Source organism: Mobula birostris, chromosome 9 (assembly GCF_030028105.1).
Source record: "Mobula birostris isolate sMobBir1 chromosome 9, sMobBir1.hap1, whole genome shotgun sequence".
Classification (NCBI taxonomy): domain Eukaryota; kingdom Metazoa; phylum Chordata; class Chondrichthyes; order Myliobatiformes; family Myliobatidae; genus Mobula; species Mobula birostris.
In genome coordinates this window covers 53,744,053-53,770,151 of record NC_092378.1, presented here as the reverse complement: position 1 = coordinate 53,770,151, position 26,099 = coordinate 53,744,053, and the positions used below count along the sequence as shown (strand labels likewise).

The following is a 26,099-nucleotide window of genomic DNA, read 5'->3' as shown; positions in this document are numbered from 1 at the left end:
CACTCTACAGACTCTCACTTCAGCGTCATGTAAACATTTAGAAGACACATCCTGTTCTTGTGTCCACAGTGTCTATGTCGCTGATGGGTAATAATGGTTTCAGCATGGAAACATCTGGGTAACCCCTGCCCTGGCCGCGACTCATTTTCAGTTTTGTAACCAACTTCCAATCCATCCTACAACTCAGTGTTGCATCGCACCCCTCCATAGGGACGTAAGCAATACCATATCATTTATTTTTTTATTATTTAGAGGTACAGCACGGAACAGGCCCTTTTGGCCTAATGAGCCCCCACTGCCCAGCAACCCACCGACTTAACCCTAGCCTAATCATAGGACAACTTACAATAACTAATTAACCTACTAACTGGACCGTGCAGGGAACTGGAACACCTGGAGGAAATCCACGCTATCATGGTGAGAACGTATAGTACAAACTCCTTAAAGACAGTGGCTGGAATTGAACCTGGGTTGCTGGTGTTCTAAAGCATGACACTAGCCACTATACTACCATGCCACCCCACTATGTACATATGGAACTGCTTGCAGGCAGTCATTAACTGAAACATCAACTCTTTTAATGAGCCTATACTCACTAGAGTTTAGAAGAATGAGAAGGCCTAATCTTATTGAAACCTATTGAATTTTGAAAGGCCTAGATAGAGCGAACATGGGGAGACATTTATAATAGTGGGGGGATCTAGGACCAGATAGCACAGCCTCAGAATAGAAGGATATCCCTTTAGAACAGAGTTGAGGAGGAATTTCTTTAGCTTGAGGGTGGCGTATTTGTGGAATTCACTGCTACAGGTGGCTATCCAGGCCAAGTCATTGGGTAGACTTAAAGCAGAAATTGATGGATTCCTGATTAGTAAGGACATTAAATGTTATGGGGGGGGGGGGAAGATGGGAGAATGGGGTTGAGATTGATAATTGATAAAGAATGGCAGAGAAGACTCAATGGGCCAAATAGCGTAATTCTGCTCCTATGTTTTATGTCGTATGGTCTTTTCTCTCCACAGATAATTGAGTTAAATAGATAGATAGATATACTTTATTAATCCTGAGGGAAATTTGGTTTTGTTACAGCCGCACCAACCAAGAATAGAGCATAAATATAGCAATACAAAAAATCCCAACAATCAAACAACAAAATGCAAACAATGCCAGATGGAAAATAAGTCCAGGACCAGTCTGCTGGCTCAGGGTGTCTGACCCTCCACGGGAGGAGCTGCACATTCGATGGTTATTGAGTGTTTACAACATTTTTCTGCTTTTTCTTGCTTCACATCAACTGATTTTTGATGTCTCTTGTGACATTTTAACAAGGGTATCCAAAAGTCCAGCAAAGTTTATCTGTTTCATAATCTCAATTTTTTCTCTTTGCTTACTCAAACTCCATGAGACTACTTCAGTGTAATCTGCTCTTCAGAAACCTGCATTCTTGGCTGCATGATATTTGTGAGTTCATCTTAGGAATGCTATTAGTACCCTTCCTGTTATAAATTCAACATAACTTCTCGATCTGAAGATTGGAATTACAATATGCTGGTACTTAACAGATTTCCACACCGATAACCATATCTGAATCCACCCATTCCTCCAAGCAGTACATGAAGGTGGCATTTGGCATGCTTGCCTTTGTTAGTCAGGGCTTGGAACTCACATCTCATTTCCTTGCCTCCCCCGGTGCTCCCCCAGCTTTTTCTTTCTTCCATCGCCTTCTGTCCTCTCCTATTAGATTCCCCCCCCCCAGCTCTGTATCTCTTTCACCAATTAACCTCCCAGCTCTTTACTTTATTCCTCCCCCTCCCAGTTTCACGTGTCACTGTGTGTTTCTTCCTCCCCTCCTCCCAGCTTCTAACTCCGACTCTCTATCTTTATTTCTTCAGTGCTGATGAAGGGTTTCAGCCCAAAACATCGACTGCACTCTTTCCCATAGGTGCTGCCTGGCCTGCTGAGCTCCTCCAGCATTTTGTGTGTGTTGCTCAGATTTCCAGCATCTGCAGATTTTCTCCTGTTTGTGCGTGGAACACAAGAGTTCAGATGTCATGTTACAACTATAGAAGTTGTTGGTGAGATCACACTTGGAGTATTGTGTGCAGTTTTGGGTCACCCAACTCGAAGAATGGCATTAAGCTGGAAATGGTGCAGAAATGATTCACAAGGATGTTACTGGGACTGAAAGACTTGAGTCATAAGGAAAGTCTGGATTGGTTGGGACTATTTTCTCTGGAGCTTAGAAGGCTGATGGGTGAGTTTTTAGAGATTTATAAAATCATGTGAGATGTAAAGATGAGTATTCACAGTCTTTTGGCCAGGAAAGACTAAAAGAAGAGGGCATAGATTTAAGGTGAGAGGGGATAATTTTAAAAGAGACCTTTTCTTGACACTGAAGGGCCTGTTTTCACGCTGTCTATCTCTGTGAACCTATGTCTGTTGCGGGAGGAAGTAATATCATGTTTATCTTCATTATTCTCTTTTTTTTAATTTTATTTTTATTTGGATAAGGAATTCACAAATATCATGTACTTTTTTCACACATATAACCTTTTCCATTTTTTTATATGTATAAAACTATAATTATTTATACATTCTTAAGTACACATTGAGATGATATAAAAGGAAATTAGACACTTAAATAGATAATTATGTACTGTGGTAATTCTAATCTATTAGGCTAAGTAATGGTATTAGTTGTTAAGAAAAATAGTAATGATAGTTTTCATATAACCCTTCTGAACCATTTCCACTGGTCCAAAATGTTGTATGTAAGCCTATGTAACAACCATTGTAGGTGTTTATATCCTAATTTGTTCACGCTTGCTCCTGCCCGCAGACATAATTATCCAATCCCTATGTACTTATTTACTTCATTTTTTCATTTTTTATTCCTTTCCCAAATCTTTCCCTTTACTTGTGTTAATTCTCTATTTTCCAAAAGAAAACAAAAAAAAACAAACATTTAGACTAGGGGTGCTTACGTTAGCAATATTACTGTGTTGATGAGAAGAGCAGTATAAATCATTAGGAGAGTCATCTAAAGTCTGCTCGCATTGGGGTTATATATTCAATCCATTTATTCCAGATTTGATAAAATTTTTCTTTTTGAATTCTCAGGGAGTAAGTCAACTTTTCCGTTTTAAATATTTCCAAGATAATTTCGTGCCAATCTTCTAATGTTGGTGGTACTGGATTTAGCCACTTTCTAGTGATTGATTTCTTACTTGCCGCTAAGAGGGCCTGCAGCAACTTTATATCTTCCTTCTGTTCAAGAAACAATACATGCCCCAAATAGAGCGTCTCAAAGTTCAGAGGTATCTGAGACCTAAGTACCTTAACTAATGTTCTATGAATACCTTCCCAATATAGACTTAATTTAGGGCAATCCCAGAAAATATGAAAATGATTTGCCTCCTTGGAGCCACACCTTCTCCAACACGTCACGTTTGTATCTTTATATTTTTCCTGATATGGGGTCTTGAAGTATCTTATAATGTTTTTCCAACAATGTTCTCTCCAAGTCAAAGAATTAGTCGGGGACCATTGAAAGCTGCAGATTTTCCCCCAAGCCTCCTCTGAAAGTACCAACCCCGCTTCTTTCTCCCACTTCTCTTTAATATACAGTGTATTTACATTTTTAGCATGGGAGAGTGCATTATATAATCGAGAAACTGATTTACTAGGTATTGAACTGCAAGCCGAATTCAGAATCTTAAAAAATTCTAATTCTACTGTTGATAGGTCTGTATATCTACAACTCTGGTTAACATAGTTTCGTACTTGAAGGTACCTAAAAAAAGTCATTGTGTTCTAGGCCATGTTTGTCCTGCAGGATTTGGAAACTTTGTAATACTCTTTTATCTATAAATGAGAGGTAGGTTGTAAGACCTTTCTTTATCCATAGCTCAAATCTTTTATCTCCTCTGTCGGGAAGGAATTCGGTATCATATGTACACCATCTAAAGAGTTTTAACATGTTATTAATTCCACATGAATTAACCACCTTCTGCCATACTTTTAATGTAAGATTTATCCAACTGTTTTTAAATTTTTCCAACTGGGCCATCAATCCTTTGTCACCTATTGAGGCCTGTAGAGGAAAACTGTCAACTAATCCAAATTCTATTTCCTTCCATCTAGCCTTATATTCCCTATTACACCAATATAACAGAGGGGTTATTTGTGAGGCATAAAAATAATTTCTCAGGCAAGGAAGAACCATACCTCCTCCTTCCTTCCCTAACTGTAAGGTGTTATATCGAATTCTAGGTTTCTTTCCTTGCCAAATGAAGCGGGAAATCCATTTGTCCCATTCCCTGAATTGATTATCATCCACCTCCACCGGTAAAGTACGGAAAAGATACAATAACCGAGGAAGAATATTCATTTTTATAGTATTTATCCTTGAATTTAAACTTAAAATGGGGATAAGATTCCATCTATGCATATCTGCTTTTATCTCTGAGATTAATGGCCCATAATTTACCTGTGACAGTGTTGAAAGATCCTTCGGCAGGGTTATTCCTAAATACTTTAATGATTTAGCTTCCTACTTAAGATCGTATATGTATCCTGCAATTTTTTGGATGGTGTATAATTTAGGGACATAACCTGCGTTTTCTTTACATTTATTTTATAACCTGATATTTTCCCAATGTCATCCAACAGTGTAAACAATCCTATAAATGATTTTTCTGGTTCACTCAGATAGACCAAAACATCATCTGCGAATAATGCCACCTTCTGTTCAATCCCTGCCACCTTGATACTTTTTACAATTTCGCTCTGTCTTATTAGTTGGGCAAGCGGTTCAATATATAGCGCAAAAAGGGGAGGAGAAATTGGGCATCCCTGTCTAGTGCCTCTCTCTAAGATGAAGGAGTCAGAGAGGTTCCCATTTATCTTAATTCGGGCTGTAGGGCTGTCATATAGAGTCTGAATTACTTTAATAAACTTTTCTTGAAAGCTGAATCTTCCTAACACTCTGTACAGGAATGCCCAACTAACCGAATCAAAAGCTTTCTCAGCGTCCAATCCTACTACCATTGTCTCTGTCTCGTTCTTATTAACCTGTTCTAATATCCTTATGTTGTCCTGTGTTTGTCTTTGTTGAATAAATCCAGTCTGGTCTAAATGGATTAGGCCAGGTAAAAGCTTTTCCAATCTGCGCACTAATATAGATGTAAATAGTTTGTAATCTAAATTAAGAACACTAAATGGCCGATAATTGCCACATTCTAGTTTATCTTTACCCTCTTTAGGAATAATTGAAATAATCGCTTCTCTCCAGGAAGGTGGAGTTTCTTCTCTCTGCAAGATCCAGTTAAAGGTGTTAAGTAGTAATGGGGCTAACTGTGTCTTCAGGGACTTGTACCACTCTGAGGTAAACCCATCAGAACCCGGGGACTTTCCAGCCCTTAACATAGAGATGGCCACGTTCAGTTCTTTGACAGTTACTGGTTCTAATAAACTTTCATTTTGTAAATCTGTAAGTTTAGGTAGATCTAAAAAATTCAATACACTGTCTATATAGGGCTCATTGGGGGCCCGAGGTTGGGAGTACAGCTCTCGATAATATGTTTCAAAACTCTCTTGAATTTCCCTATTGTACTCTCCACAAGCTTTGTCTTTGGATTCTTTATTTTATGAATTGTATTGTCTGCTTGTTGTTTTCATAATTTATATGCTAATAATCTAGCTGATTTACCTCCTACTTCATAATTCTTTTGTCTCAGGTAAAGAAAATTTCTTTGAGTTTCCAACGTATAAATATCATCAATTTCACTTTGCAATTTCCTAACTTCCTGTTTTCGATTTGAATTACTTTTGTTGCTATCTACAACTTGAAGTTGTTTTAATTTTCCTTGAAGGTCTGCTAATTTTTGTGCATTGATTTTTTTCATGTGAGTGGTAATGGAAATAATTTTCCCTCTCAGTACAGCTTTCAATGTATCCCATAAGATCACTGGTGATGTTTCTCCCGTGTCATTAAGGTCTAGATATTCTTTGATTTCTCCCCTTAATCTCTCCATTACTTTCGGGTTATTGAGTATATGTGAGTTTAGCCTCCATAGTGTTTTCCTCATTTTCCTTTCCAGGTTTAGAGACATAGAGACTGGGCTATGATCCGACAGATCAATTGTTGCAATATTACAGTTTTTTATCCTGAGTCTATCTGTATTAAAGATAAAGAAATAGTCTATCCTTGAATAGGCTGAATGAGGGAAAGAGTAATGTGTATAATCTTTACTAGTAGGGTGTAATTCCCTCCAGACATCTATAATTCCCAACTCCTCCATCAATGAATTCATTTTCCGAGTCAGAGGTTTATTCTGAGTAACTATTCTTGAAGAATCTAATACAGGATTTAATCTAATATTAAAATCTCCTCCACAAGTTACTACCCCTTGAGAACTGACCATTAGGTCAAAAATATGTCTATAAAATAACCATTCACAACCTGGAGGAGCATAAACATTCAGCAATGTTATTTCTGTACCTTCTAATCTACCTGTGATTTTTACAAACCGTCCTTCTTCGTCTCTAGTCTCTGAAATATGTTCATAATTAAGAGTACTTGATATTAAAGTAGCTACCCCTCTTTTGTGACTCAATTTATATGATGAATAAAATACATGCTTAAAGCCCATTCTTTTTAATTTTCCATGTTCAGATTGGCTCATATGTGTTTCCTGGAGGAAAGCTATTTGTGCCCTCTCTTTTTTCAATTTAGACATAACCTTATTTCTTTTAATTGGATTCAAAACCCCATTAACATTATAGGAAATTATTTTTACCAATTCAGTTTGCATTTTTCTCTAGTAGAAAAAAAACACTCTCCTTTTCTTACCAAACAGTAAGCAATCCCTTCTCAACAGTAAACCAAGACATATAACTACACCCTAGACATTTTTGAACGTGTAACATTTGAAAACTTTTCCCGACTTCCCACAGTGAGGCCTGAGCACCGACCCACCTCAGTTCAGAGGGATAACCTCTATCTTCACCCTGTGTTAGAGGGCCCTCAGCAGTTTGAATAATCATAGAGAATTTTCTCCTTTTTATGTCTCGACCATATTGCTATCATTCAAGTTATTCCGCCTAGTTTATTTTCAGTTACCAGTTTTCATTTTACCTTTAAGTCCGATTTACTCTTTTCAGTCATTTCTCTTAATTAATCTGTGTTCTCTGTACATTCGCGTCTGAATATTTGCAGCTTTTCCTTGTAGTTTGACACTCTGGTTCGTGTGGAGCGTCCTCGCCCCACTAACTGCCACGACTTCTGCCGAATCCTCTCCAGTAGCGACTCCGGTTGGGTGATAACTTTAATAGGTAGTCCCCGGTCCGCCAGGTCCAACGTTGCCTCCTCCACCGTAGCGTAAGTTTTTGTCCCTTCATCGTAAAAGACTCTCAGCTGAGCTGGATACAGGGTCTGGAACCTGATGTTGTTTTCCTTCAGGACCCTCCGTGTTTCCGCATATTCCTTCCGCCCGGCAAGAATCCCCGGTGCGTAGTCGTGGTCTAAACTGTTTTTACAGTTGTTCCACATGAAGCCTTTCTTTTGCCATGCCCTTTTAAGCACCTCTTCCTTCGTTCTGTAACTGAGAAATCTGACCAGAATCGATCTGGGCTGGGCGCCTGCCGGGGACTGTGGTGCCAACGCGCAGTGAGCCCTTTCTATCTGTAGGTCTTTTGCGGCCAGTATATCAAGGTTCTCTCTAAGCAGCTTCTCTATGAAGGGAATCATCAATCCGAGTTTACCTTCGGTTCCTTCGGGAACTCCGTAAATCCTCACATTTTCCCTTCTTGAGCGGCCTTCTTGATCTATTAGTTTCCACTGGAGCTGGTCTTGCAGCTTCAGCATTTCTGCTATCACTTCCTCGGCGTTTTGTAGCTTCTCTTCAATTCCAACTATCCTCGCTTCGGCTTCATCTATCCGCGAGTTAGTTTTTACTATTTCTCCTTTAATATCTTCCAGCTGTTTGCTGTTATCTTGTCGGAACTCGCGAATCTCTCCGAGAATCAAAGACAGAGTCACCGATTCCCCTCATTATCTCCGTCCTGGCTTGCCGTGGGGGAGCTAGGCCCGTCGCCTTGCTGCGTCTCTTTATGTTTATCAGCCTTCGGAGCGGACTTTTTAATCTTGTTCTTAGACATCATCCTTGTCCCTTTTATTAATATAGTTATGCAATATTAAGTATTTGTCTAAATTCGATTTTGGGGCAGTTTACCTTCTTTTTTGTCGAGAGACCTTTTCCTTACGCCGCCATTCCCTGGATGACCCGCTATCTTCATTATTCTCAAAGAATATTCTTTTCAGGCTTGGAGGCCCACAATTAGCAATTCCCAGTTAGTGATCTTCGATGCCACAGTGTAAGAGTGAGGTGAATTTTTTCCCACTAAAACAAATGCCGTTTCTCCTTCTCACCCATCCACTCACAATACTGCAACACTAGGACAGGCCAATTCTGCCCTCTACTATCATCATCTAAAGCATATCAATAGTATTTAAAATACATTAAGATTGTGACGGGGTCTTGAATTACCCCTATGAACTGTGCTCGATTACCCCAATGAACTGTGCTTTTGAAAAGAGTTATTTAACACCAACATCTTGTTTTTAAGAGAGAGAGAGAGACAAAGACTGCTCACAGTTATTATACTTTCCCAAGGACATTGCCTGCCTGTACGTTCTTACAGACAGTGAAGGGAGGAGCTGTTATTTGAGAGACAGTTGGTATTCAGTACAGGGAGATAAATAGAAGGTCAGATGACAGACCTGAGACACATGATTTTGGACGCTGAATGAACTTTGTTGTGTCCACAAAAAAAGTGGGTTTTTGAGGATCGATCAGTGGCTCTTGCAGTGTGAACAGGGCGTGACCAGTGGGGAGTTATTTGTGTGTCCAACCCTCGCCTGGGTTGATAGCTCCACCACAGAAGAACAGTCCCCTTTGTTGTGGTCACAGTTAGTGACTTCTAAAGGATTTCGGAGGACAACGGGAAGATCGATGGCGACAGTTCACCTGAGGACTCAAATCTCTCCCTCTCTCTCTCTCTCTCCATCACTACTCAACTCAATACCACGAACTGAACTGAACTCTACTCATCATCGTAAGACTGTATCCATTTACCCCTAGACTTGAAGAAGCTTGGTGTTCATATATTTCCACACTTACTGATATACTTACTTATATATAATCATTGCTAACCTATTTTATATATCTGCATTTATATTACTGTATTGCGTAGTTATTAATAAATACCATTAGTTAATAACAATACTGGACTTCAAAGTGTTTTCCATTTCTACTGGTTCTTTAACCCGTCACGGGGTATGTGACAAGAAAATAATTTTATCTAATTGAAGGAGTTTGGTTGCATTAGTAGGCATCATGGCGTATGCTGACAAATGACTGAACCCAGATGCAGAGGAGCAAAAAACTCCTATGTTGAGACCAAAACAAGAATTTATTCATTGGAACTCCAACTAGACTTCGGGGGCTTGACTGATTGTGGAGGAATTCTGCCAGACTAGGGGTTCATACCTTTGTGCGACTGTAGAATTGCATGTCTGCACTGCTCAATGCACAGATCAGCAGAGATCAGGTAGTCCCACTTCGCCCACCGGTGTCAGTCACAAGACACGAGGAAATCTGCAGATGCTGGAATTTCAAGCAACACACATCAAAGTTGCTGGTGAATGCAGCAGGCCAGGCAGCATCTCTAGGAAGAGGTACAGTCGACGTTTCAGGCGAAGACCCTTCATCAGGGCTAACTGAAAGAAGAGCTAGTAAGAGATTTGAAAGTGGGAGGGGGAGGGGGAGATCCAAAATGATAGGAGAAGACAGGAGGGGGAGGGATGGAGCCAAGAGCTGGACAGGTGATTGGCAAAAGGGATATGAGAGGATTATGGGACAGGAGGCCTAGGGAAAAGGAAAAGGGGAGGGGTGAAAAACCCCAGAGGATGGGCAAGGGGTATAGTGAGAGGGACAGAGGGAGAAAAAGGAGAGAGAGAAAAAGAATGTGTGTATATAAATAAATAACGGATGGGGTACAAGGGGGAGGTAGAGCATTAGTGGAAGTTTGAGAAGTCAATGTTCATGCCATCAGGTTGGAGGCTACCCAGACGGAATATAAGGTGTTGTTCCTCCAACCTGAGTGTGGCTTCATCTTTACAGTAGAGGAGGCCGTGGATAGACATATCAGAATGGGATTGGGACATGGAATTAAAATGGGTGGCCACTGGGAGATCCTGCTTTCTCTGGCAGACAGAGCGTAGGTATTCAGCGAAGCGATCTCCCAGTCTGCGTTGGGTCTCGCCAATATATAGAAGGCCACGTCGGGAGCACCGGACGCAGTATATCACCCCAGCCGACTCACAGGTGAAGTGTCGCCTCACCTGGAAGGACCGTCTGGGGCCCTGAATGGTGGTAAGGGAGGAAGTGTAAGGGCACGTGCAGCACTTGTTCCACTTACACGGATAAGTGCCAGGAGGGAGATCAGTGGGGAGGGATGGGGGGGGGACGAATGGATAAGGGAGTCGCATAGGGAGCGATTCCTGCAGAAAGCGGGGCGGGGGGGAGGGAAAGATGTGCTTAGGGGTTGCATCCCGTTGGAGGTGGCGGAAGCTACGGAGAATAATATGTTGGACCCACAGGCTGATGGGGTGGTAGGTGAGGACCAGGGGAACCCTATTCCTAGTGGGGTGGCAGGAGGAAAGAGTGAGAGCATATGTGCATGAAATGGGGGAGATGTGTTTGAGAGCAGAGTTGACGGTGGAGGAAGGGAAGCCTCTTTCTTTAAAAAAGGAGGACATCTCCCTTGTCCTGGAATGAAAAGCCTGATCCTGAGAGCAGATGCAGTGGAGACAGAGGAATTGCGAGAAGGGGATGGCATTTTTGCAAGAGACAGGGTAAGAAGAGCAATAGTCCAGATAGCTGTGAGTCAGTAGGCTTATAGTAGACATCAGTAGATAAGCTGTCTCTAGAGATAGAGACAGAAAGATCTAGAAAGGGGAGGGAGCTGTCGGAAATGGACCAGGTAAACTTGAGGGCAGGGTGACAGTTGTAGGCAAAGTTAAGGAAGTCAACGAGCTCAGCATGCATGCAGGAAGCAGCGCCAATGCAGTCGTCGATGTAGCGAAGGAAAAGTAGGGGACAGATACCAGAATAGGTTTGGAATATAGATTGTTCCACAAAGCCAACAGAAAGGCAGGCATAGCTAGGACCCATACGGGTGCCCATGGCTACACCTTTAGTTTGGAGGAAGTGGGAGGACCCAAAGGAGAAATTATTAAGAGTAAGGACTAATTCCGCTAGACGGAGCATAGTGGTGGTGGAGGGGAACTGGTTAGGTCTGGAATCCAAAAAGGAGCGGAGAGCTTTCGGACCTTCCTGATGGGGGATGGAAGTATATAGGGACTGGACATCCACGGTGAAAATAAAGCGGTGGGGGCCAGGGAACTTAAAATCATCGAAAAGTTTCAGAGTGTGAGAAGTGTCACGAAGATAGGTAGGAAGGGATTGGACAAGGGGGGATAAAACCGTGTCGAGGTATGCAGAAATGAGTTCGACGGGGCAGGAGCAAGCTGAGACAATAGGTCTGCCACGACAGGCAGGTTTGTGGATCTTGGGTTAGGAGGTAGAAACAGGAAGTGCGGGGTGTGGGAACTATAAGGTTGGTAGCAGAGGATGGGAGATCCCCTGGTCGCGATCGCCGTTTTTTTGACTTTGTCATGTTAGGCAAGGATCACAAGATCTTACACCTGCAGAGGCCAGAGCCTGCTGGCCCCGACGCGAGCAGGCATGAACTTCAGAATGCGGCTCCTGCCATTGATTTCGCCGGCTCCAACACCTCAGGGCATATTCAAAACCCGGACTCCAGCAACGACCATGGACACATTCACAGCGATTGCGCAACCACCAACTGTGACTCCAGCCTTGAACTCCAGGCCGGGTCTTTATGTGCTGCTATTGTGACTCCCGTCTCCCCTTCCCCCACCACTACTCTGCAACCCCGTCTCCCTCAGATCCCACCGTCAGCTCCTTGACCCTCAGAGGCTCCATCTTCCTCTCACCCCAACCCTCCTCTCTCCACTGACACCCCCAGCCTCTCCCCTCTGATCCCAGCTCTCACCCTTGCCGGGTCTTTACCATCCCCTCCGACCTTCAACTGTCTGAGGCAGAGTGCTCTGTCCTCAGTAAGTGCCTCACCTTTTTCCCCCTTCGCCCACACCTCAGCGAGTTCCGCGTTCGCCATGACGCGAAACTCTTCTTCCGCCGTCTCTGTCTCCGAGCCTACTTCTTCGGCAAGGACTCTTCCATCCCCACCGATGACCCCTTCTCCCACCTTCAACCCTCCTCCTCTTCATGGACACCGGGCTCATGTCTTCTGCGTGCCCTGGATCTCTTTATTGCTGACTGCCGACGGGACATCAACCGTCTCGACTTCACCGCACCTTGTTCCCATTCCAACCTCACTCCTTCGGAACGCTCTGCTCTCCACTCCCTCCGCACTAATCCTAACCTTATTATTAAACCCGCCGATAAGAGGGGAGCTGTTGTAGTCTGGCGCACTGACCTCTACCTTGCCGAGGCACAGCAACAACTCGCGGATACTTCCTCTTATTTACCCCTCGATCCTGACCCCACTAAGGAGCACCAGGCCATTGTCTCCCACACCAGCACCGACTTTATCAGCTCAGGGGATCTCCCATCCACTGCTACCAACCTTATAGTTCCCACACCCCGCACTTCCCGTTTCTACCTCCTACCCAAGATCCACAAACCTGCCTGTCCTGGCCGACCTATTGTCTCAGCTTGCTCCTGCCCCACAGAACTCATTTCTGCATACCTCGACACGGTTTTATCCCCCCTTGTTCAATCCCTTCCCACCTACATTCGTGACACTTCTCACACTCTGAAACTTTTCGATGATTTTAAGTTCCTTGGCCCCCACCGCTTTATGTGAAAAAGACTAAGGAGCTGGTGGTAGACCTGAGGAGTGCTAAGGTACCGGTGACCCCTGTTTCCATCCAGGGGGTCAGTGTGGACATGGTGGAGGATTACAAATACCTGGGGATACGAATTGACAATAAACTGGACTGGTCAAAGAACACTGAGGCTGTCTACTAGAAGGGTCAGAGCCGTCTCTATTTTCTGATGAGACTGAGGTCCTTTAACATCTGCCGGTCGATGCTGAGGATGTTCTATGTGTCTGTGGTGGCCAGTGCGATCATGTTTGCTGTTGTGTGCTGGGGCAGCAGGGTGAGGGTAGCAGACACCAACAGAATCAACAAACTCATTCGTAAGGCCGGTGATGTTGTGGGGATGGAACTGGACTCTCTGACGGTGGTGTCTGAAAAGAGGATGCTGTCCAAGTTGCACGCCATCTTGGACAATGTCTCCCATCCACTACATAATGTACTGGTTGGGCACAGGAGTACATTCAGCCAGAGACTCATTCCACCGAGATGCAACACAGAGCGTCATAGGAAGTCATTCCTGCCTGTGGCCATCAAACTTTACAACTCCTCCCTTGGCGGGTCAGACACCCTGAACCAATAGGCTGGTCCTGGACTTATTTCCTGGTATAATTTACATATTACTATTTAACTATTTATGGTTTTATTACTATTTATTATTTATGGTGCAACTGTAACGAAAACCAATTTCCCTCGGGATCAATAAAGTATGACAACTACTACTAACAAAAACCAATTTCCTTCAGGATCTATAAAGTATGACTATGACTATATTTATTTTCACCATGGATGTCCAGTCCCTATGTTCTTCCATCCCCCGTCAGGAAGGTCCCAAAGCTCTCTGCTTCTTTGTGGATTCCAGACCTAATCAGTTCCCCTCCACCACCACTCTGCTCCGTCTAGCGGAATTAGTCCCTAAGGCTGATTTACCTCTGCGTCAAAGCGGCGCCGTAAGGTCTGCGTCGCGCACCTCTCTCAAAATGTAACTGCGCGTCACGGCTACGCAGACTGCAGCAGCTGTGATTGGTCCGCTTGGTAGCATCGCTTTTTCTCCTAAGCTGCAATAGCTTCCCATTGGGCGACTGAAGGGCAGGGAAGGAACTCTGGCTGCAATGCTTTCCATAAAGCTTTACAGAGCTCTGAAATTATGGAGCACACATTTCGCACGAAAAAAGACGCTCGCGTCTTGTTTACCCCGAGACTACCATGACTATGAATCCTTGCGCGGGCAGGCGAGTGCGTATGCGTGACGTGCGCGAATTGACGAGCGACGCAGACACACCAATGCACAAGTATAAATGCTCACAACGCGCGTAGGCCACTTGCGTAGGTTACGGCGTTCAGTTAACGCAGAAGTATAAATCAGTCTTAATAATTTTTTCCTTTGGCTCCTTCCACTTCCTCCAAACTAAAGGTGTAGCCATGGGCACCCATATGGGTCCTAGCTATGCCTGCCTTTTTGTTGGCTTTGTAGAACAATCGACAATGTTTGTATGTTCCAAACCTATTCTGGTATCTGTCCCCCATCTGTCCTTCCAGGTGAGGCGACACTTCACCTGTGTGTTGCTGGGTTGATATACTGCGTCTGGTGCTCCCGATGTGGCCTTCTATATATTGGCGAGACCCGATGCAGACTGGGAGATCGCTTCACTGAACACCTACGCTCTGTCCGCCAGAGAAAGCAGGATCTCCCAGCGGCCACATATTTTAATTCCACGTCCCATTCCCATTCTGATATGTTTATCCATGGCCTCCTCTACTGTAAAGATGAAGCCACACTCAGGTTGGAGGAACAACACCTTATATTCCATCTGGGTAGCCTCCAACCTGATGGCATTAACATTGACTTCTCAAACTTCCACTAATGCTCTACCTCCCCCTGGTACCCTATCCGTTATTTATTTACATACACACATTTTTTTTCTCTCTCTCCTTTTTCTCCCTCTGTCCCTCTCACTATACCCCTTGTCCATCCTCCGGGCTTTTTCCCCCTCTCCCCCTTTTCTTTCTCCCTAGGCCTCCTGTCCCATGATCCTCTCATATCCCTTTTGCCAATCACCTGTCCAGCTCTTGACTCCATCCCTCCCCCTCCTGTCTTCTCCTATCATTTCGGATCTCCCCTCCCCCTCCCACTTTCAAATCACAATACTATGTGATTTGAGTGTTCTTGTGTGTTAGTATTCAGTTGAACAACAACTGGGGCAAAATTCTTGTCTTATCACTAATAATTAGTGATCACCAATCACTAAAACATAAAATAAAAAAAAATAATTAAAAAAATCACTAATGGTTTTTAAGTTGTGTAAAGCAACTCTCTGTATCCAAGGGAAGAGTCACCGCTCTTGAAATAAAGAGTCTCTTGAACGCCTGGGTCAAAGTCTGGTGTGGAAATTGTGCTTAGTGGGGGTCTGCTTTAAATGATCACAGAACGCAGTGTTACGTACCCCGTAACTGGGTTGCCAAACCAGCAGAAATGGATCGCTCAGTTGGAGTCTGGATTACTAGAACTAAGAAAGTGTTATTAAAGAAACAAGCAACACAGTAATTGAAAGGATAATAAGTGCAACAGTTCAGCAATGTGCACAGAATTAAGATAACAGCATCAATCAAGCTCTATCGTTGTCTAGGGGTAAATGACCAATTTCAAAATGACGCAAAGTTCAGTCCAATTTAGTTCAGTTCGCAGTAATCGTTGCCATGGCGATGGAAAATGTGGGGGCGGGAGAGAGAGAACGAGAACGACTGATCATTCAGAAACGGCTTCCACTCACAGACCGGCGATATTGCTCACAAGCAGTTTTCGGGCGGGTCCTTTGTGATGTCACCTGAGGTCACCGACTGTGACCCCGCCTCCAGATGCGGTCGATCCTCTGCAGTGAACCCGGCACCCAAGCGAGGGCGGACACACACCGGGTTCCCGCTGATCGTACCTTTCCACCCTGTGCGTCTAAGGCTTGGTTCCGCAAGCAGCCTTCCAAACGACTCCCGCCGACTTGCGGGGGGGCACCGCTTCCAGGGTCTCGTTACCTCATGGTGTCGTGTGTGTTTTGCCTTAGCGAACCTGTCCCTTTTTATCCCCCTGCTGGCGTATCGCCTGTCCATCACACTTCAGCAGTTCAGGGTTCAAAGGGGGAGCCGATCTTGACAATACCCAGACCGATGGCTCCTTCATTAACATCTCCAAATGCTGCTTCATTGTTCCTTATCTCTCCCTCCCCTGAGGATAGGTGGCAGACCAACTGCTGATGCCACTGGTGCTAGCCCAGGCCAGCTGACATCTTAATTTATGTGTATTCTCGTCACAGCAGAAATACTTTGAGAAAATTAGACAAAAAGCACAAGAGTTTAACATCTCGTTAAGACAACAATTAGTAAATGCAGATACTGAAGAAACCTGGAAGTCCAATGCTCAATGGCAAGCCACAGAGCTCATGACGGTTACACTGGATTCCCAGCATCTATAATTCCAAGTCCAGTATTTTTTTTGGGGGGGGGGATGTGGGAAGAAGCTGAAGCATGGGGAAGAAACCCACATGTTTGCAAGACAAAACTGCAAACGATGTGCGACAACACTTTTACCAAAGTCTGCAAGTGTGTTCCCAGCCGCCTCTGTTCAATTACATTTCCTTGTTCCCTTCCTTTCACAGTATTAGTTCTATGCTGGTTTGACTTTCCAAAATGCATCAGCTCAGATTTACCCGTAATGAAATCCATTTGTCTCAGCTTGGCCCAGTGAAAGTGACCCCACTGAAATCTACAATAACCATCTCAACCAACTCCTGACAGCATCCATGGAAAAAAGTATAGTTGGTGTTTTAGTCCATTATTCTGAAGCATGCTGCTCGGATTTCCAGCATCTGCACATTTTCTCTTATTTGTGATTCAACAACTCCTGATTCTGTTTCCGGATATTGGTGGAAGGAGCAGAGGATATAGTTGGGAAGACGTTCAGAAAGTAAAAATGCACTTACTGTTTTGGAATTGGAGTAGGTTCCCAGTCCAATGAGGGGAATGCTATGTCCATCATTTAAAGGTATTTGGTGATTCTGTGCTGTTGGGTTCAAGCCCATGAACTTCCCTGATGACATTCCTGCAACTGAATGTTGATCTGGACTTGCAAGCCAAGTCAACAAAAAATGTGTGATTACTCATGACGAGTACTGTTCAAGCATGCAACTGTTAACTCATTCAGTACCATCACAGATCTATATATTTTAATTTAATTTATATTTAATTCCTCTTTACAATTACCATCATTTGCAAAGGTAAAATTATTATCATTGAGGGCTGTGGGAAGGTGTGCCACATCATACCACAAGACAAAGGAGAATTAGGCCACTCAGCCCATTGAGTCAGCTCTGCAATTCCATGGCTGATCCCGGATCCCACCAACCCCATACACCTGCCTTCTCACCATATACTTTGATACCCTGTGTGGGAGAAATGGTTAAAACTAGTGTATTGTGGGATACCTGACCTCGCTGGAGCAGCTGGACAAGACTGCTGATGCAAGTCAAGAATAAACTTGGATGATAAATGCAGTGCCAGGAACTCAAATAAACAAGGCACTAGGCCCCTGGAACCAGGAGTGGGGGTGGGGGATGCATCAGAGAGTAAATTGTGAGTCCTGATAGTAGGGAATAAAGAGGACTGTTAGACCCACGCTGTGAGACAAATGACATATCTTTTCAATAATCGATCATATACTGACTGTGGGCTGCTGAACAAAGTTACGCAAAAGCTGTTTGACTTGCTGTACAAAAATGAGCACTGTATAACCAAAAAGTCAGAGCTCTGGTGGCAGGGGAGACTGCTGCAGACTCTCCATGCTATCATGTTAATAAATCCCTGAAACGAAACTCAGAATCACCCTGGCGTTCTTCGTTAGTATTTCCACAATGCCCTGACCGATCAGGAAATGATGAACTTGCACCTTATCAACAGACTTGGAACCCACCACAGTCTGTGACAGAACATTCCATGATGTACTACTCCCTAGCTAAAAAAAAATCCTCCTTACCTCTGCTCTAATTGGGGGCTATGGGTAACCCTAGATAATTTCTTAAGTAAGTACATGTTTGGCACAGCATTGTTCTATGTTTCTATATTAAAGGGTCGCCCCCTCAATTTTAAGGCAGTGCCCTCTAGTTCTGGATACTCCCACCATAGGAAACACCCTCTCCACATCCACACCATCTAGTCCTTCAACACTTGGTAGGCTTCAATGAGATCCTTCCACATTCTACAGTGAGTACAGGCCCAAAGCTGCCAAACGCTCCTCATATATTAACCCCTTCATTCCTGGAATCATCCCTGTGAATCTCCTCTGGACTCCCTCCAATGACAATACATACTTTCTGAGATATGGGGGCCAAAACTGTTGACAATACTCCAAGTGTGGTCTGACTAGTATCTTAAAAGGCTCTGCATTATCTCCTTGCTTTTATATTCTACTCCCCTTGAAATGAACGCCAACATTGCATTTGCCTTCATTACCACAGACTCAACCTGGAAATTAACCTTCCGGGAGTCTTGCATGAGGACTCCAAAGCTCCTCTGCACATCTGATGTTTGAACCTTCTCCCCATTCATGTAATAGACCACATTATTGTTCCTTTTACCTGAAACCCCCTAGTTTCCAGGGCTGCAGAAGTCTCGGGAAGACACTCTTTGGTCCCGCCACCCGTGAGACTGAGACAGTACTCCCACCCCAAACTCCAGCCTGTATGGATGCCGTGTCATAAACTACCCTGTTACAAATTAGTGCCACAGTACACTGCATAAAATTAAACGAATTATATTTATGAATCTTAACTCAACTAAAGGGTTAGTAAAGAAAAACAAAAAGATAAGGGCCAATTTTAATTAAATAGTCAAATGTGCACACGTTGGAGCTCAACGTTTCACCATATTCACCCCTCCTCAATTGATCTCAGCACCTGGCTTCATTGAATCATGGTCCCGCACCGGGTCGAATACTACAACCTGCTCTCCCCAGCATCTTCTCTCTCCATCTCCCACTGAACAAAAGACCCAAGACCAACCTCAGAATCCCTCACCAAAAAATCCTCCCCTCAGTTCCACCATTCTAATGAAGATAAAGATGATGCCGGTATCTGGCGACTCTGCGTGCGCTCCCCCGAGCAAACTGCCCTCTACACTATCTTATACCCGAGAAACCCTTCTAAACCTCTAATCTGCTACATCTGGTTCAGTCGAAGCAAGCAGCTGAGAAGAAGGGAGTGAAGAAATCAGGTGCAAAAAGTTTTTTTTTAAACACTGCTCGGGGAGAAGGGTCTGCACTGTGCAGGCACGTGACGTAGCGCGCCAAGGTTTAAAAACGGACCACCATATACAGCGGGCAGCATTGTGAGAGGGAGCAGAGTGGGACGGCTTTGGCTCAACAGGCTTTGGTGAGAACAGGCAGAGGCCAGGGTAGGTTCCGGTAAGTTTTTAGTCCAAATTGTTTAGAGTAGAGAGAATGCCAGGCAGGATGTTGGAATGCTCCTTTTGCAGGATGTGGGAAGTCAGGGAGCCCTCCGATGTCCCTGACAATGACACCTGCAAGAAGTGCATCCAGCTGCAGCTCCTAACAAACCGCGTTAGGGAACTGGAGCAGGAGCTGGATGACCTGCGGATCATTCGGGAGAATGAGGAGATTATAGATCGTAGCTACAGGGAGGTAGTTACGCCAAAGGAGCAGAGTACGTGAAATTGGGTCACTTTCAGGTGAGGGAAGAGGAAAGGGCAGGCAGAGCAGGGTTCCCCTGTGGCCAGTCCCCTCAACAACAAGTATACTGCATTGGATACTGTTGGGGGGGATGACTTACCTGGGACAAGCTGCAGTAGCCAGATCTCTGGCACTGAGTCTGGTTCTGCAGTGCAGAAGGGAGGGTGGAAAAAGAGGAGCGTGGTAGTGATAGGGGACTCGATAGTTAGAGGTACAGATAGGAGGTTCTGTGGTCATGACAGAGAATCCAGGATGGCTTGTTGCCTCCCGGGTGCCAGGGTCAAGGGTGTCTCTGATCGATTGCATGACATTCTGAAGTGGGAGGGTGATCAGCCAGATGTCGTGGTGCACATCAGTACCAATGACATAGCAAGGAAGAGTGAGGAGGTCCTGCAGAGTGAGTATAGAGAGCTTGGTAGGAAGTTGAAAAGCAGGACCTCGAGGGTGGTAATCTCAGGATTGCTACCTGTGCTACGTGCCAGTGAGGGTAGGAATAGGGTGCTCTGGAGGATGAACAAGTGGCTGAGGAACTGGTGTAGGGAGCAGGGTTTCAGATTTCAGGATCATTGGGACCTCTTCTGGGGCAGGTGGGACCTGTACAAGAGAGACGGGTTACACTTGAACTACAAGGGGACCAATATCCTTTCAGGGAGGTTTGTTAGTGCTATTGGGGAGGCTTTAAACTAGACTTGCAGGGGGATGGGAACCAGAGTGCCAGAGCCGACAGTGTGGCTGGGGTGAAAATAAATGATGTTAAAAGTTCAAGCAAAGCCACAAATAGAAAGGCTGTGAGTGGTGGTAAAAATCTTCTGAGGTGTATCTATTTCAATGCTAGGAGTATTGCAGGGAAGGCAGATGAATTGAGGGCGTGGATTGACATGTGGAATTATGACATTATAGCAATTAGTGAAATTTGGCTACAGAAGGGGCAGGACTGGCAGCTTAATATTCCAGGGTTCCGATGTTTCAGGTGTGATCGAGGCAGAGGAATGAAAGGTGGGGGATAGCATTGCTTGTCAGGGAAAATGTTACAGCAGTGCTCAGGCAGGACAGATTAGAGGGCTTGTCTACTGAGTCCTTATGGGTGGAGCTGAGGAACAGGAAAGGTATGGCCACATTAGTGGGGTTGTATTATAGACCACCCAATAGTCAGCGAGAATTGGAGGAGCAAATCTGCAGAGAGATAGCAGGCAACTGCAGGAAACATAAAGTTGTGGTGGTAGGGGATTTTAATTTTCCACATATTGATTGGGACTCCCATACTGTTAGGGGTCTAGATGGTTTAGAGTTTGTAAAATGTGTTCAGGAAAGTTTTCTAAATCAATATATAGAGGGACCAACTAGAGGGGATTCAATATTGGATCTCCTGTTAGGAAACGAGTTAGGACAAGTGACGGAAGTGTGTGTAGGGGAGCACTTTGGTTCCAGTGATCATAACACCATTAGTTTCAACTTGATTATGGACAAGGATAGATCTGGTCCTAGGGTTGAGGTTCTGAACTGGAAGAAGGCCAAATTTGAAGAAATGAGAAAGAATCTAAAAAGCGTGGATTGGGACAGGTTGTTCTCTGGTGAGGATGTGATCAATAAGTGGGAAGCCTTCAAAGGAGAAATTTTGAGAGTGCAGAGCTTGTATGTTCCTGTCAGAATTAAAGGCAAAGTGAATAGGAATAAGGAACCTTGGTTCTCAAGGGATATTGCAATTCTGATAAAGAAGAAGAGAGAGTTGTATGACATGTATAGGAAACAGAGAGTAAATAAGGTGCTTGAGTATAAAAAGAGCAAGAAAATACTTAAGAAGGAAATCAGGAGGGCTGAAAGAAGAGGAGGTTACCTTGGCAGTCAAAGTGAAGGATAATCCAAAGAGCTTTTACAGGTATATTAGGAGTAAAAGGATTGTAAGGGATAAAATTGGTCCTCTTGAAGATCAGAGTGGTCGGCTATGTGCAGAACCAAAAGAAATGGGGGAGATCTTAAATGGGTTTTTTTTTGTCTGTATTTACTAAGGAAACTGGCATGAAGTCTATGGAATTAAGGGAAACAAGTAGTGAGATCATGGAGACTGTACAGATTGAAAAGGAGGAGGTACTTGCTATCTTGAGGCAAATTAAAGTGGATAAATCGCCAGGACCTGACAGGGTATTCCCTCGGACCTTGAAGGAGACTAGTGTTGAAATTGCAGGGGCCCTGGCAGGTATATTTAAAATGCCGGTGTCTATGGGTGAGGTGCCGGAGGATTGGAGAGTGGCTCATGTTGTTCCGTTGTTTAAAAAAGGATGGAAAAGTAATCCGGGAAATTATAGGCCGGTAAGTTTGACGTCAGTCGTGGGTAAATTATTGGAGGGAATACTAAGAGACAGAATCTACAAGCATTTGGATAGACAGGGACTTATTAGGGAGAGTCAACATGGCTTTGTGCGTGGTAGGTCATGTCTGATCAATCTATGGGAGTTCTTTGAGGAGGTTACCAGGAAAGCGGATGAAGGGAAGGCAGTGGATGTTGTCTACATGGACTTCAGTAAGATCTTTGACAAGGCCCCGCATGGGAGGTTAGTTCGGAAGATTCAGTCTCTAGGTATACATGGTGAGGTAGTAAATTGGATTAGACATTGGCTCAGTGGGAGAAGCCAGAGAGTGGTAATGGAGGATTGCTTCTCAGAGTGGAGGCCTGTGACTAGTGGTGTGCCACAGGGATCAGTGTTGGGTCCATTGTTATTTGTCATCTATATCAATGATCTGGATGATAATGTGGTAAATTGGATCAGCAAATTTGCTGATGATACAAAGATTGGAGGTGTAGTGGACAATGAGGAAGGTCTTCAAAACTTGCAGAGGGATTTGGACCAGCTGGAAAAATGGGCTGAAAAATGGCAGATGGAGTTTAATACAGACAATTGTGAGGTATTGCATTTTGGAAGGACAAACCAAAGTAGAACATACGGGTTAAATGGTAAGGCACTGAGGAGTGCAGTAGAACAGAGGGATCTTGGAATACATAACAAAATTCCCTAAAAGTGGCGTCACAGGTAGATAGGGTCGTAAAGAGAGCTTTTGGTACATTGGCCTTTATTAATCAAAGTATTGAGTATAAGAGCTGGAATGTTATGATGAGGTTGTATAAGGCCGAATCTGGAGTATTGTGTTCAGCTTTGGTCACCAAGTTACAGGAAGGATATTAATAAGGTTGAAAGAGTGCAGAGAAGGTTTACAAGGATGTTGCCGGAACTTGAGAAACTCAGTTACAGAGAAAGGTTGAATAGGTTAGGACTTTATTCCCTGGAGCGTAGAAGAATGAGGGGAGATTTGATAGAGGTATATAAAATTATGATGGGTATAGATAGAGTGAATGCAAGCAGGCTTTTTCCACTGAGGCAAAGGGAGAAAAAAACCAGAGGACATGGGTTAAGGGTGAGGGGGAAAAAGTTTAAAGGAAACATTGGGGGGGCTTCTTCACACAGAGAGTGGTGGGAGTGTAGAATGAGCTGCCAGACGAGGTGGTAAATGCAGGTTCTTTTTTAACATTTAAGAATAAATTGGACAGATACATAGATCGGAGGTGTACGGAGGGATATGGTCCGTGTGCAGGTCAGTGGGACTAGGCAGAAAATGGTTCGGCACAGCCAAAAAGGGCCAAAAGGCCTGTTTCTGTGCTGTAGTTTTTCTATGGTTTCTATGGTTTTCTATCTAGCAAGATCAACAACACCCTGGCGAAGCCTCTGACCCAGCTGGAGACCACCGTAAAGCCCCGTTGGTGGCCATCCACAGCTGCCGGAAGTGAGGCCTCCGCCGCCGACCTTGGAAATCGAGTCCAAGGCTTGGCTGGAGCAGAGGCCTCCGCAACTGTGACTCAGCTCACGGACTTGTTTCAGCCAGCAGCCCAGGCCCCCGGCAGCTGGAAGTGGCAGTGGAGTCTCCCCTGTCACTCGGCCTGACCCGGAGCGCCGACGACGCGACCCGCCGATCGATCCCCGCGTCCACCAACCTCAAAGAGCTGACAAAAACACACTGCATCGATGGAAACCTGGAAAGATGCACTATTTACCGAGGAAGCGTAGGAAAAGAGCTGGGCTGCTGGTTAGATTGAAGCTGAGAGACTTCAGGGTCCAAGGTCCGTCTGCTAACCAACCTACTAACTAATGTGTAAGCCATAGACAACAAGGTGGATGATCTTAAAGAGAGACTCACCCACTGCAGGGAGATGCAGAATTGCTGTGTATTCTGTTTCACCGAGACCTGGCCCTCCCCTGCCACCTCTGACTGTGCCATCCGACCGGAGAGATTTTCGATCCATTGGATGGACTGCACAGCGTCTTCGGGCAAGACGAGGGGAGGTGGTGTCTGCCTACTGATCAACACTGGGTGGTGCTCGGACACAGTGGCACTGACAAGCTCCTGCAGCCCGGACCTGGAACACCTGTCGGTGAAGTGTCGTCCCTACTATCTGCCATGGGAATTCACCTCGGTCATACTGACAGTGGTCTACATTCCCCTCCAGGTGGACGTGGAGTGTGCTCTGAACATACTGTATGCCAACATCAGTGAACTTGAGACTAGGTATCCAGAGGCTTTGCTCATTACAGCCGGGGACTTTAACCAGGCCAACCTCAGAAAGGTGCTGCCAAAGTTATACCAACGTGTCTCCTGCCCCACTAGAGTCCCGAATACACTTGACCATTGCTACACAGCAGTCAAGGATGCCTACTGTTCTGTCCCACGACCTCACTTCGGAAAATCGGACCATCAGGCCGTACTCCTCCTCCCGGATTACAAACAGAAACTGAAGCGGGAGGTCATGGTGTCAAAAGTAGTGTCGCGTTGGACGGAGGAAACGGATGAGGTCCTCTGTGACTGCTTTGAATCAGTGGACTGGTTAGTATTCAAGGACTCGGCAGCTAACCTCGATGAGCATGCCTCAGCTGTCACGGACTTTATCTGGAAATGCACAAAGGACTGTGTGTCTCGCAAGACGATCCGGGTATTCCCTAACTGGAAAACTTAGATGAATTATAATGTCTAGTCCCTTTTGAAGGCTAGAGCTGCGGCTTTTAGGTCCGGGGATACCAGTCGCTACACGGAATCCAGGTGTGAACTCCGGAAAGCCATTAAGGGTGCCAAGAGGCAATATCGAGCTAAGTTGGAAGCCCAGGCTAACCAGAGGGATGCCAGTAGACTATGGCAGGGTCTAAATGAGATCACTGGGTGCATAGAAAAGGCTGGGAATATCAATAACTGTAGCGCTTCTCTTCCTGACAAACTTAATGTATTCTACGCAGGTATTCGAACAGAAGAGGAGCGTCCTGCTCCCTCCGGATGAACCGGACCTGGTGGCATCGAGATTCACTGTCACCGAGGAAGACGTTAGAAGGGTCTTCCTGAAGATAAATCCAAGGAAGGCGACAGGCCCAGATGGCGTCCCAGGACGGGTTCTCTGGGCCTGTGCAATCGAGCTAGCTGGAGTGTTTGCTGACATCTTCAACTGCTCCTTGCTTCAGTCTAGGGTCCCCTCATGTTTTAAGAAGGCAACGATAATCCTGGTGCCGAAGAAGAGCAAGGTGGCATGCCTGAATGACTATCGACCTGTGGCTCTGACATCAATTGCTATGAACTGCTTCAGTGATTGGTTATGGCACACATCAACCACAGCCTACCGATCAACCTCGACACTTTGCAATTCGCCTACCGGAGCAACAGGTCAACAGCAGATGCCATCTCTCTGGCCCTACATTCCTCCTTAGAACACCTGGGGAATAAAGGTGCATATGTAAGGCTCCTTTTCATTGACTACAGCTCTGCCTTTAATACCATCATTCCAAAAAAACTGATTCCTAAGCTCTGGAACCTGGGCCTTAGCACTCAGATCTACAACTGGATCTTCAACTTCCTCACAGACAGGACCCAGGCTGTAAAAATAGGGGACAAGCTCTCCTCTACAATCACTCTGAGCACCGGTGCCCCACAAGGCTGTGTACTCAGCCCCCTGCTGTACTCACTGTACACCCATGATTGTGTAGCCAAGTTTCCATCGAACTCTGTATATAAGTTTGCTGATGACACCACAATTGTAGGCCGTACCTCGGGTAATGATGAGTTTGAGTGCAGAGGGGAAATTAAGAACCTGGTGGCATGGTGCAAAGACAATAACCTATCCCTCAATGTCAGCAAGACGAAGGAATTAGCTGTTGACTTCAGAAGGAGTAGCGGACCGCACGACCCAATTTACATTGGTGGTGCGCAAGTGGAACAGGTCAAAAGCTTTAAGTTCCTTGGGGTCAATATCACAGCCTCATGTGTGGCACCTGATCAAATGCCTTCTAAAAATCCAAGTAAATGGCATCCACTGCCTCTCCTTTGTCCATCCTTCTTGTTACTCCTTTGAAGAAC

General features: G+C 44.8%; 1 protein-coding gene across 7 annotated transcripts in view; it reads right to left on the bottom strand.

The window, feature by feature from the left end:
* LOC140202761 (aldo-keto reductase family 1 member D1-like) overlaps nucleotides 1-26,099 on the bottom strand; it is a 99,118-nt gene that overhangs the window by 48,000 nt on the left and 25,019 nt on the right. Inside the window, exons 1-2 of one of the 7 annotated variants that reach the window (XM_072268066.1) lie at nucleotides 23,761-23,841; nucleotides 16,960-17,101 (exon numbers count right to left, since the gene is read on the bottom strand). In XM_072268066.1, coding sequence (XP_072124167.1) covers nucleotides 16,960-17,076 — 117 coding nt within the window. In that variant the 5' untranslated portion in view covers nucleotides 17,077-17,101; nucleotides 23,761-23,841. Of the gene's footprint in view, nucleotides 1-9,551; nucleotides 9,631-16,959; nucleotides 17,102-23,700; nucleotides 23,842-26,099 lie in introns of those variants that run through there. The other 6 variants (XM_072268070.1, XM_072268064.1, XM_072268068.1 and 3 more) reach the window with 6 other exon arrangements.